This window comes from Lepisosteus platostomus, chromosome 1 (genome assembly GCF_059453375.1).
Source record: "Lepisosteus platostomus isolate fLepPlt1 chromosome 1, fLepPlt1.hap1, whole genome shotgun sequence".
NCBI lineage: Eukaryota > Metazoa > Chordata > Actinopteri > Semionotiformes > Lepisosteidae > Lepisosteus > Lepisosteus platostomus.
Window position 1 is genome coordinate 16892464 of NC_142611.1, and position 13426 is coordinate 16905889.

General features: G+C 38.4%; 1 protein-coding gene across 1 annotated transcript; it reads left to right on the forward strand.

Annotated features, from left to right (window-relative positions):
• The first annotated feature begins 1529 nt into the window (after positions 1-1529).
• On the forward strand, positions 1530-12249 carry LOC148677789 (alcohol dehydrogenase class-3). Its single transcript, XM_088625902.1, has 9 exons — positions 1530-1591; positions 3058-3159; positions 4294-4435; positions 5311-5398; positions 6084-6303; positions 8379-8639; positions 9905-10040; positions 10785-10923; positions 12020-12249. Exons 1-9 carry the CDS (start codon positions 1574-1576, stop codon positions 12042-12044), a joined length of 1131 nt encoding a protein of 376 aa, XP_088482028.1. The 5' UTR covers positions 1530-1573; the 3' UTR covers positions 12045-12249.
• The last annotated feature ends 1177 nt before the right edge of the window (positions 12250-13426 follow it).

Consider the following 13426-nt stretch of genomic DNA (forward strand, 5'->3'; position numbering starts at 1 on the left):
ACTGGGAACACTGTGAACAGATCACTTTACTGGCCATATACAATTTCTTGCATTTGTCTTTTCACATACCCCAACTTACTCTCCATGAGACACACAGACAGGGAGAGAAGCTTGGGGTCAGAGTGCAGGGGCAGACATTTATATAGTGCCCCTGGAGCAGTTACGGTTAAGGGCCTTGCTCAGGGGCCCAACGGAGTAGGATCCCTCTTCTGGCCAAAGGATACAAACTAGCAACCTTCAAGCCACAGGCAAAGATCCTTAGCCACAGAGCCACTGCACCTCCCAACTGCAGGTACCATACTTCAGATGAGATGTAAAACAAAGTCATTGTTAAAAATCCCTATGGCACTGTTACTAAATACTGAGGTGTTATCCCCACCATTCTGGCAGTATTCTGCTTTGGGTTTGCTCAATTAGTAAAGTAATTTCCCAGTTCTCTGCATGATCTGCTGTGAAGTTGGGCTGCCTACAGAACAGCTGTTGTGTGTCACCCTGGTTAGGTTCTGCACTTCACTAGTGGATGAAATGGATTCTCTCTTCAGTATAAACTGTTTTGGGATCCTTTTGAATGAGGAGGCCGTAACTTTTAACATTCAAGTCATCAAAGGCAGTGACTTAGTCAAAACAAGAGACTCCTTCAGAATCAACCATGAAACATAAATCGCAGTACAGAAATAGAAACTAAAGGGAAATGCATTTATAACTGAGCACAGGAGGCACATTATGTGCAGAGGGTTGTGAAAGTCTATAACAAGCTCTCCAGCCATGTTATCAAAGTTGTCCGCTGGATTTCTTTCACAAAACATTTAGATGACATGTTCAGATTAATTTGCTTTTAGTATTCAAAAGAGCTACATGGGCCAAATGATGTTCTATTAACAGTTCTTATATTCTTAATACTGATTTTCCTATTGGATTTGCAAGTTATCTATTTCAGGGTTTATTGAACACTCACTCATCCTAACAAAGTGGCAGTTACAGTAAGCAATACAATATCTCTCCTCACGTGATCGGCTGTAGAGTGGTGGCACATTATCACCCAGGTGGCTTTATGTACTTTGTGTGAAGTAGTTTCGCTCCTATATGCAAAGATTTAACTGTAATGAAATAACTAATCAAAAACTTGGCATGTAAGCGTCTGTTAGTTATACTGTTTAGTACCACTAAACCCAGTGATCAGATATTTTTCCTACTAGTCCTGAAACAGCTCCAGATGACTCGACAATCTGCTCAATGGGACCGTTTTGGTCGGCCATTTGAAAAAGAGTGAAAGACCTCAAATGACTTATTGAAATTTCAGCTATACACACACCGTGTTTTATTCTTTATATAAATCAAACATTTCTCTGTATATGACTGAATAAAAAAGCAAGACTGCTACAGTTATCACAGCATCAGTATGATAAAACAAAACCACTACGTTTTGATTAATTGTATGTCAGCACGAAACAGGTAAACCGTGCTCTTCTTCAAGTTTCCTGTTGCTTTCTAAATCTGCAATTTGATTGGTTTATTATTGATTTATACAGATTCCCGGGAGCTGCTTCGGGTCTCTTGCTGAGGGAGAAGGAACATGGAGACTGCTGGCAAAGTGAGTGGGGTTTGTCTTTATTCTTTGCAAAAAAACTCACTCTCGACAAATAAGGCTTTGCCGATAATTTATGTACGTTTTGCATGAAAAATATGCTTACTTTAGCGAAATATTTAATGTTCTTGCAAGCGGTTGTATTGGGGAGAAGACGGTTATCCAAAATGTGATTGCCTTGGCAAGCAGGTTCAAAGAGATACCGTTTTAAATGGGCGCATTTTAATACAACAGAAAGAAAACGTACAGATCAGAGTTCAGATTTGGTCATCTGACTTATATTTGCAATGCTATTTACTTGAAAAAGGTTGCCACGGCCTAATACAGTACATTTAAAAGTTTAACGCAAAGAGGGCTGTTATATACTGTATACTGTACAAATACATGTTGAACCTGAACTTGACACAAGTATTCTTCAGTACTTTATGAGTTTTGGATTATCTGTAATACGTGTAAATTCAGTCCAGAGTATTTACTAAGCAATTGTAAACCTTGTATCGTTGTTATTTTATTCATATAAGTTAAATTAATTGACAATTGTGTTTTGTTCGATTTCAACTGTTTTGTTCGCAGCGATTAACAGGGTAGAATTGCTCTAGGCGTGTTTAGAAAATAATATTTATTTCCTCTGTGAAAGCCAAGAGAAAATTGTTCATGTGTTGAAGTTAACGGATGTAAACGCATCTATTTTAATTACAGTTGCATAAAATCCCTTTGGCATAAATTAAAAAGGCGACAACTTTTTATAAAGGAAAATGCATGTCTGTTAATTCACTTCATGTCATTTATACCAGAGACATGAACATTATTAGCAATATTCTACATGTTGCATTAGTATTTTCAGTTATGGAACAGTACAGGGGTCTGTACTGCCTTGAAAGTTGTAGAGAGAAATTGTGTGATTTGGCAAATAGAGAGACGCTGAGTACCATATTTTCTCAAACTATTTACACTATATCTCCTCTCTACAACATTTTTCGATGGTATGGAATGGGTTCTCACTATCCGGGTTTAAATTAGGATTGTTAACACAAAGTCGACTGGGGATAGTTAATGTAATGCACTGAGTTTGTATGAAGGTTTCAAAGTATCGCATTTAATAAAGTGAAAATGACAGTATTGGTAATTTAAATCAATTTTTAAAACCAGTTAGTAAACCAAATGTCCTTATGTGAATTAAGAATTTTATTCCTCTCCTATGTTGTGCATTGGCGTCTTTCATTTCTTTATACAAATTGATGGATTAATTCATACACATTCTTACGGCATTGTGAAGTTTGATGTGCCTTTGAAAGTACAACCCCGAAATGTATTTAATGCACTTCTGATATGCTTGAAGAAATATAATATAGTACCAAAGGTGAGATTTTTAAATGTTTTTTAAATGAACGTAAAGTTGCTTTGCAAACCGTAACATCTCAAAGAAAGTCTGGGTGCAGCAAAATTATTCGCATGTCTGAAATTATTTTCAGGTCATTAAATGCAAGGCTGCTGTCGCTTGGGAGGCTGGGAAACCCCTGTCCATCGAGGAGGTGGAAGTCGCTCCGCCCAAGGCTCATGAAGTTCGCATTAAGGTAACTACTCGCATTTTCAATGGATTGCCTTGGAATGATTTTTCACTTAACAGATTCCGTGATTAACATAACAGGGGCCTCCTAACTGAGAAGTTAGTTATGACACTGTTTGTAAATGTGTCCAAAAAAAAACCCCACCTCTAAGTGGGACCATGCAGTGGACATGATAAATCATGTAAGAGGAACTGGCTAATCACGGAGCTGCACATTGGAATTCTCCTGTACTTTTTATGTTGCCGCCTTGCACGATTCCTAGTTGCTTTTTGTCATTAAAGAGAAATGGGTGGGAGGAAATACACCAGTCTGCTGAGGTGCAGTTATTTTTGTTTTCTAGTTACAAAAAGGATTAGCATTGTATTCCTTGAGCATCATTTATATATTACGAAATTACTCCATGTATTCCATCACATGGAGTAATTTAGTAATATATAAATGATGCTCATTTGACAGTCTGTCATAGGTTAAAAGTCTCACTCACACTCACACACACACAGGTCTTCTTGTCATAAAATGTGTTAATTTTATAACAAGTTATTGTCACCTTGAGAGTATATGCAGGTACAATATATTATATTTAATAAAGAAAAGCCGTCTTAGGCCTGCCAATCAAACTTCTTCAGATTTTCTCAGACCACAAGAGACATGGTAGGAGACCATCGGTTACATGATGTATTACCTTACGAACATGTTCTACAGTATATAATATTTACATTGTGCACCACCTTTGGCAGTATCTATTTAAAGAACTGTAAAATCCAATTACTGAGTTCCTGTGTGAGTCATAAGTTCTGAGTAACAGAATTCATGATAAATTACTTGCTTTTCATGTTGCTTTCTGTGACTGTATACAAGTAAGCAGAAGTACAACTGTAAATATTCCCTAAGAGCCACTAAAATCACAATACTAAATTTTCTGTACTGTTTCAATGGCTTTATAAGTTAAATCATTGTATATTTTGGTATCACAGCTCATAAATACCTTAGCTGTAAGCAAAGCTGTTACTTTTTTCTCCCTTTCAGCAAAATATTTCAGGACTGGAAGAGTAAATTTACAAATGTGTTATTTTATTTATACGTTTGGTTGTGCTGTTCATGGCAGAGTAAATGACGGGTCTGTGACGGGCTGTCTTGTAGCTGATCGCCACTGGAGTGTGTCACACTGATGCCTACACTCTGAGTGGAGCCGATCCTGAAGGGCTCTTCCCTGTGATTCTGGGGCACGAAGGGGGTGGGATTGTGGAGAGTGTTGGAGAAGGAGTGACCAAATTCAAACCAGGTGGGATAATCCCGGAAGTTCCAAACACTTTCTGTTAACCATGTTCCAGAAGGTTCCCCTTTATAGTTTCTGTAATTTACATTGGGCAGAAAAATGTTTTGTATGCTTGTGACCTTTCAAGAAAGAAATCTACCTACTACTATGTTTAAAGTCCATTTAAGTCCACATAGTAAACACAGGGAGGTGATCTGTTGTGTTTCTGCTTGAGAGTGATTGGAGACTGCCAAAAAAATGGCATATAGCACTATTCAGAATATATAAAATACACTGAACGAATTGCTATTAAAGCTTTTGCCTTATGGGTTGTTTTGGCGAAATGAGCAGGTGTTCCCAAAACTTAAAGTGCTACTGGTGTTTGTGTGTTTTAATTTGCGATCCAAGGAGGTGTTATCAAAAGATGTGGAGAGCAGTGCAGTGCCAGTGTAAACAAAGTGGGCAGAAGGTGACCTTTCCTGGGCATATATGGAGGATTTGTATGTGACTGGTCAGCGTATCACCAGCCAAAACGTCTTTAAAAAGCCACTGATAATCATGCACATACTGTATGGATCATTTCAAACAGTGTGGAAGAGCTCCCTGATCTGTAATGCTCACTAGTTTGCCATGAGGCAATCAGATGCACAGTTAATGCACTCAGTCACAGTTTTGAATACTCCAGTAATTTAGAGTGGCTTGTTCACCACCTTGGCACCTTAGGACTCATCCTGTGCTCCACAGTATGGTATACTGTAGTTCGAAGGTTATCTACGAAGATATTTAATTTTGAATGTAGCTGACTTTGTCAAAAAAGTTTCCATAGTATGTGACAAAGAATCCTGACTGTTCTCACATTTCCATCTCTAGGAATGTCCTAAAATTATTTGGCTTTTTTTAAGGAGACAAAGTCATCCCCTTGTATATTCCTCAATGTGGAGAGTGCAAGTTCTGCAAAAACCCGAAAACCAATCTGTGTCAGAAGATAAGGTAAACCGGCCTTTAACTGTATACTCGTGATGACTGGAAACTTGCAGTGTGGAACATCTGATTCGGGGATCTAAATAAGATGAAAGACCACTGCTTATTTAAGCAATTCCCTTAATTTTACCATTTCTCAAGTTCTGCTTTAAAATATTTGATGACAACCGCTGTCATATACTGTAGATAAGGGGCATGTAAACCACCATTACTTTCCAGCTGTTTAAACATCAAAAGTAATGGAATAGTATTTTAATCTCAGAAATAACTGAAGTAAAGAAGAGAACATTGTGAAAACATCTTTCAGCTTAATACCTCAAAGTGACCTATACATTGGATTCACAAGACTTTAAAATTCAGTTTTATAATTAAAAAAATCCAGTACTAATGGAAAAATAATTACTGTTTTGAATTTGAAGATGACAACCCTCTGTATCAGTTGTCTGTGTACTGGGAAGCCTCTAATCCCAGTTATTGTAGTAACAGAGGAGATAACCAAAGTTGTAAAAAGTCGACGCGCATTATACAAAAGTGCTTAGACTGCCCAAATCAAGCAAGGACATTGAAGACGCTAAAACAATGAGAACCTATGAAAAAATATCTCCTCTTCCTGGGATGTGAGTGTACTTCCTTGTCAAGTGTTGCAGAATTAGCCAACATGCATTGTCTGCTCTGTTTTGCCTTTTCTGGACAGGGTCACCCAGGGGCAGGGTCTGATGCCTGACAAAACCTCCAGGTTCACCTGCAAAGGCAAGCAGGTGTTCCACTTCATGGGGACCAGCACGTTTTCTGAGTATACGGTGGTCGCTGACATTTCTTTGGCCAAAGTGGATGAGTCTGCCCCCCTGGACAAGGTCTGCTTGCTGGGCTGTGGCATCTCCACTGGGTATGGAGCAGCCCTCAACACTGCCAAGGTGAGAGGCTGCTGTATTTCAAACTATAGACTCTTGCCATGGTCAACTGTTAGATTAAGTGTTTCATTTGAGTTTTTACAATGGGTGTCCCATACGTGTATGGCTTAACTATGAAGCATGAGCCAGAATTTGTATCTGAAAGGACTGAAACAGCAATGTTATTACCTCACCTATGGACTAAGCAAGACTAGGATGGGAGAATTCTCAGGCTACCTGTGTATTCTATATTCTGTTGGCAGAGCAGAAAGTCTTTGTTTTAGTTAGAATTTCAAAACCAGTGCCTTAGTGTGTGTGGGACGCTGTGCTGTATGAGCTGTTGTCCTTGAGATAAGATGTTAAATCGAAGTCCTGACCACTTGGTCATTAAAGATCTAATAACACTGTTTTACTGTAAGAATAGGGGTGTTACCCTCACTGTCCTGACTACATCTCCACCTTAATTTGAGTAGTGAAGTAATTTCTCTCATGTTCAGCTTGTCTACTAAGTGGTGGCTCTGCTGGTGTGCAATGGCTGTCAGGTGTCCCCCAGGTTGAGGTGGTGCTCTTCAGTGGTGGGTGGACCAGGTCACATTCTAAATATGAAGTGCTTTGGGATAAAAAGTGTTATATAAATGTAAGCTATTGCAGTCAGTCAAAACTGCTATTTTAGTTGTTTTGTGTAGTTGTACTTTTAGGTGCAAATACTTCATGACTACTGTTATTCCATTTTGTTCCATTGTTGGAAAATAGCCACTGTCTGGAACGAACAACAAAGATTGAATGTTTGTTCAACATTGAATGTTTCCATTATTGTTACCTCCTTATCAGAAAGCTGGTAAGAGTTTTGGCAGCCCAGACCTTATCCTGGTAGCAGAGGGGACAGTAACACTGGTGTGTTGCAGGGACTTAAACACTTAAACTGGGACAATTAAGAGGTTTAACCTAAGAGCATATTCAGCACGTCTTCAGAATGTGGAAGAAAATGGCTATACCTGGCAAAAATCCATGTTTACGTGGGGACAATATGCAAACTCTGTAAAGAATGGCACCCCAATCTGGAATTGGACCCTGTGTGGTGTTAACCATAATGCCACAGTGATTACCACTTAAGTTACAGTATATAAATTACACTGTATTCCAGCTTCATAATCAGGATGGATATTTATAGAATACCTCTCACATTATTAGGCAATCTAAAATTGCAGGCAGTTTTAACCAATGAGGAGGCAAACAAGTCTGGGTGTTTGCTAAAAACGTTTGTTTTATATTTTGGAATAACATGGCATACTCTTGCTGTTCTGTACAGTATGAAGGCTTTTGCCATAATAGTGAAAAACTTTAGGGATATGGGTGAGAGGAGCTGAGAGGTGTAAAAACCCTTGGTTGTTTAATTATTAGTGTTATTTATTAAAGGTGCTGACTGGCTGTTCAGGTACACTATTGAAACCTGATTGGTCATGCATCACTGGTTGTTCTCCATGAAAAAGAAATCTCTCCAGGATTTGTGGCGTCTCCAGCATTTTTCTTTAGAAGTGCTTGAGTCAGAAAACAACTATGTTCTGGCATGATTTCAGCTGCCGTGCTATCGTGCATTTTTCTTACAGCAGTACTTGAAGTACTAAAATAAATATTTTAATCAAGTTTGATACTGTAATGTTGACGTGGTTTGTAGTTTCCTCTCATACAGCAACAACAACAAAAATTAACTCGGAATGATCAGCATTTAAGAAAGGAAATTTGGAAGATGTTGAATGCCAGTTTTTCAAGTATCTTCTGTAGCTGGAATTGAGCAGATGTTTTAGTTGACTTTATGTAGGGGAAGAGCTGAATTTTTGTATACAGACCGACAATGTTTGTTTGCCATAAATGAAGGACTCAAAGTTACACAACACCAAAGCAAACAATTTCTCATAGTTATCCCTGACTGAACCCAAATAAATACCACAAGATGTATGGAGAGTTGAAGTCCAGAGCTTAAGAAGACCAAATGACGACCAATGCTTTATTTACCTTTCAGAAAATGAAATGGAATATTGTGGTAAATTAGGACTCCCATGTACTTTTGGGAAATGTGACACTTCTAATTTTGCTCTTAGGTTGAGCCCGGCACCACCTGTGCAGTTTTTGGCCTGGGAGCTGTGGGTCTGGCTGTGGTGATGGGCTGTAAGGCTGCAGGAGCCTCTCGGATCATTGGGATCGATATCAACAAAGACAAGTTTGAGAAGGCCAAGGAGTTCGGCGCCACTGAGTTTGTCAACCCCAAGGACCACAGCAAACCCATCCAGGAGGTGCTGATTGAGCTGACCGACGGTGGGGTGGACTACTCCTTTGAGTGTATCGGCAATGTGGGCATCATGGTGAGTATGCTCAAGACCATCCATCCATCCATCCATCCATCCATCCATCCATCCATCCATCCATCCATCCATCCATCCATCCATCCATCCATCCATCCATCCATCCCATTTCTAATCGCTTCTTCCAAGTCAGGGTCGCAGAGGAGCTGGAACTTATCTTGGAAAGCAGCGGGCACAAGGCTGTGTTCTGGCCGTATTGTAAAAATGAAATGCGTTTTCCCTTAGCCTTCCAGCTACAACCTTCGTAGTCCCATCCCTGCAGTGGAATTTCCGATTTAATTCCTTAATTGATCTCATGCTTTCCCTTGGAAATGAACCGCGCCAAATCCCAAACTTAATTGTAGAAAAAAAGAAAGCGCCAAGGATGTTTCTTGAGATGACTGCTCACAGGCTTTGCTGGCCTTATTAAAGTGGTATGTAAATGTCATATAATATCAACAAGATTTAATACTGGAGCTTCTACATATTGAAGCATGGTGCATTTTAAAATTCAAAACTAGCTTTTATTAATAATCACAAACCATAATTAGGTTGTTCAATGTAAAAAATGTCAACTCATAATTGCCTGTAAGGGATGATTATCTATTCTAGGAAGACAACATGGATATTGACTCATTATGAAGAGGCATGCTTCTGTAATATATGCCTTTCTGTGAATTGTGATGATAGGTTGGTATATAATCAAGATCTACCTCACAGATTTCCTCTGAAAGGACAGGGCTTTTTCAGTACTTTATGATTCTTTCATAATTACATGATACAAGTGCCAAATAAACCAAAGTTTAAATGAAGAACATGGTACCTATACGCCTTGATGGGGAAAGTACATGGATGCTTAATGAAAATTCAACTAAGGTTTACGTCGGTAAAACGTCATTGGATACCCAAATATTACGTTCAAGTCTGGCCATGGCCGGCTTTTTATCCTGAGATGTTCATGTCTGCCACAAGCTGCAAGTAAACTAAATAATCGGGATATACCAAATGGAATTCACTTTAAAAGAAACTCACGTTGAGTTTAATTTTCCGCGAGTGAAGGAAACCAATCCTAAACTGAAGTTAATTTGCAAGTGAATTATGATTTGAATCCCTAAATGAACCACTGATCTCTTCCTAGCGGTGCTGTACAGCATGTAGTGCACAACAGAGAAGAGTATATTTTTGTGTTCATAAATTGGTCAAATTCACACCCTGCGCACTGCTTTGTAAAAAGGACATCATTTCGGAGAAGAAATGGGGTAAATGAGCATTCCCGTGTGTTCCAGAGAGCGGCTCTGGAGGCATGCCATAAAGGTTGGGGAACCAGTGTAATAATAGGAGTGGCTGGGTCAGGACAAGAGATCTCCACCCGCCCATTTCAGCTGGTTACAGGACGCACCTGGAAGGGAACGGCCTTTGGAGGTGAGAGGTCTTCAGCAAAATCGCACTTGTGGAGGCATTCCTTAATGAACACATTGCTTGCTCTGGTTAACCATATTTACAATGTGTATGTTTCAGTTCAGGCTATGAATAATTAAAAAAGAATGAATCAAGCTGTTTAATAACTTATTCCATTCACAGATTTTAACAACGCTTTAAAATGTTCACCGTGCAATAAAGGTGTCACTTGTGTTCATTACCAGCTATGCAAAACTTGAGATACAAGATTTTTGCCAAATGAAAGACATGGGGAATTTTTATATCACATTCCCAATATCTTGATGTTCGTGCAGAAAAAGGTAAATGGAGGCAACTTACAATGAGCCTATTTAAAGTATTTGCTTTTACACGTTGCAAGAATATAAGTCAGGTCACAAATGAGAAGAAGCCATTTGGCTCATCTAGCCTGTTTGGTACTTAGTAGTTCGTACATTTCAAAGATGTGCTGACTAGGTTTATAGGAGTCTCTACATTCTATGTGCATTTGCCCTGCGGTGGACTAGCATCCCATCTGAGATGTAACTACCTACCCACTACGACTCTCACCTTGTGTCCACTCTTTCCGGCTCTGGTTTGCCACAACGTCTTCCAGGATAAGATGGCTGTCTGATGATGGAGAGTGGATGTATTTGGAGGGTCACAAAGGTGACTGACTTGAAAGGTGTAAATAAGGCCAAAGATGGTCTTCCACAGCTAAAGCTCTGTTTTGTGGTTCACACTGTACAGGCTGGAAGAGTGTGGAGAGTGTACCCAAACTGGTCCAAGATTATTTGGCAAAGAAGCTCAAGGTGGATGAATTTGTGACCCACACCTTGCCATTTGATAAAATCAATGAGGGTTTTGACCTCATGCATGTGGGAAAAAGGTAAAGTGACTCTAAAGATTTTGTTTAACTTTTACATCCAAGCAAGAGGAGAACTGAAGCCTGGAGTGAATAACCATTTGCTATCTAGAACTTAATTTAAAATTTAAAATGCACTCCTCTTGTTTGCAAGGTTAAGAAAACTATACAGCAATACCTAATTCACTGCCATGATCATTACAGTGAACATGACACATGGTAGCAAGGAGTGATGGGCACCCAAATTGCCATTTTGATTTTGATTTTTCAGTTATTTTTCAGTTTTAGACTTTGTTGAAATATCTGTGACGAAGTTAGCATATCTTGTTACGGTTGTACATTCACATTCTTGCCATGATATACACTTTTTTTCATGTCCTTTCTTTAAATCGCAGATATTGATATTGTCAGAGCCTGATTGTAACTACCTACCCACTACACGTTCCTTAAGAAGCATTAGGTTATTGGCAGTTTTTTCAATTTAAAAAGCCTCAGTTATGGTGACGTGGAAATGTTCTACTTATGACTCGGATCATGAAGGAATCTAGAGTCATAAACAGTTGACAGTAAGCTGTGGAATCTGTGACACATTAGCGTACATTTGGAATGTGCTGTAAATGAGTGACTAGGTTTTTTCTAAAAATGTGGTTGCTAGATGTTCTTGACTATATATCCAGATGTTAGTACACTGAGTTTACTGACAGTTGTTTTTGGTAAACATAATGTTGTGACATTCTAAAAGTTATTTTATGGACATTTATAGAGCATGATCATGGTTTGCTTTCTGTCTTGATTAATTTACAAATGTGTGTATGTGTATATTCAAATATTCCCTTGTTATTCTGAGTTTGTTTAAATGGTATTTATAGGAATAAGAAAATATAGGAATATTATATTCATCGACACTTCAGAATACCAAAGTCATTAGCATTTTGACATTCATCATCTTTAGAGTGGGCAATTGCAAAAGTTAATACTTGTAAAAATGTGTAATTGTTCTTACACCTTGTGCTGGAGTAGTACTAAACCATATTTCGGAATTGCAATGGTTATGTATTTCCAAATATTTTATAGTAAAAATGCATTAGGCAAGTAAAAAGTTTTCTTGTTCTACTTCTAGCATCCGGGCTGTCCTGACATTCTGAAGCCGGACTGTGGAGAGGCCACAGCTTGCAGTTTAGGTGCCTTATCCTGCCACTGCAGCCATGATTTGAACAGTGTGGGAGTCAACTCAACTAAAATGCACTCAAACAGTAGTTCAAAAAGTCCCTGCTTCCTGCAAAGTGACTAACAATGTTGTGTTATATCAGCATTTTGCTTAAAATTAAAATAAAATTGATTTAAAAAAAAGATGTTGGATCATTGACGTTTTCTAGATTGTCAAACTTTTTTTTCCCTCTCATTACAACCCATGTTTCTTATCTGCTACACTACAGAGACCAAAGTGGGGCTAAATGATGTTGTTTACAACTTTCATGTTATTTGAATCCTGCTGAAGCAACAGCTTTAATTGTAGTTTCAAGTTTCACTTTGAAAAAGGCCAGCCACTGAATACAAATGTTTATTTCCTATTCAGTGACTGAATGTATCAATACCAAGTATTATGAATCCTTTAGATGTAAAAAGTAAAAGCCACCACTACAGGTGATTTTTAGTTCATAATTGAATTACAGCTCCCACTATTAATTCATTTAAGGTGTTTTCTGGCTAAGGGAAAGTACATTTTATGTTTCTCAGATTTAGTGACTGGCACTTTAGTGAAGTTCATACTATATGGTGTTGAATGGTTTTAAAATAGACATTTTGGTTGGACTAAATGAAACAAGTGAGGTCAAAATATGCATTAATTCTGACAATGGTACCAAGTGCTGAGAATTTTGCATGCTGGAATGTTCAAAAACTACAATTGTTTTATGCGGATTATGTGCAATTAACAACATGTTAATATATATATAGGGTCATTGACAAGGGTGTATGACCCTTATAGGGTTTCAAATAGTTTCCGTGAAGCTCAAGGTCAATTAATTAAAATAATGGTATATCTTAGATGTGCAGTGTCTATGAACGTGAGTTATCCAATGGTGTAACTTCAGTATCGTTAAATAAGGTGTATTACAGTGTAAATTCCGAAGAAAACTAGCAAACACAAATTTCCAACTGGGAGGAGATAAGGTAGTGTAACTCTGAGTAAATTACAAGAAATGTTACTTTACAAGTGTAAAGCAGTGCCTTTTGAGATTCTAAATGGTCATAATATATTTTTAAGTATTTAGGATCAATTTGCACCGCTTGGGTTCTAATTCATGAAACATAACTTGGTTCACAGAAGTAGGGAACTATGCCGTTTTGCCCACTGGCTCCACCAGCAGAAGTGCTTGCCTGTGTTCAGCTCAGTTATCCAAGTGTCGTGGGTCTGAGCCTGGGTCACATCACCACGTGATCTTGACTGAGGTTGCTCCAACATCTGTACAGAATCTTTTTTTTTTAATGGAATACTAGCAAGTTTTAATACTAATCAAATCTTATG

Excerpts from the sequence above, each read along its gene's own strand:
- LOC148677789 (XM_088625902.1), top strand. Across the intron at positions 3,160-4,293 it reads CTCATGAAGTTCGCATTAAG|CTGATCGCCACTGGAGTGTG; the intron begins GTAACTACTCGC and ends GCTGTCTTGTAG. Across the intron at positions 5,399-6,083 it reads AATCTGTGTCAGAAGATAAG|GGTCACCCAGGGGCAGGGTC; the intron begins GTAAACCGGCCT and ends TTTTCTGGACAG.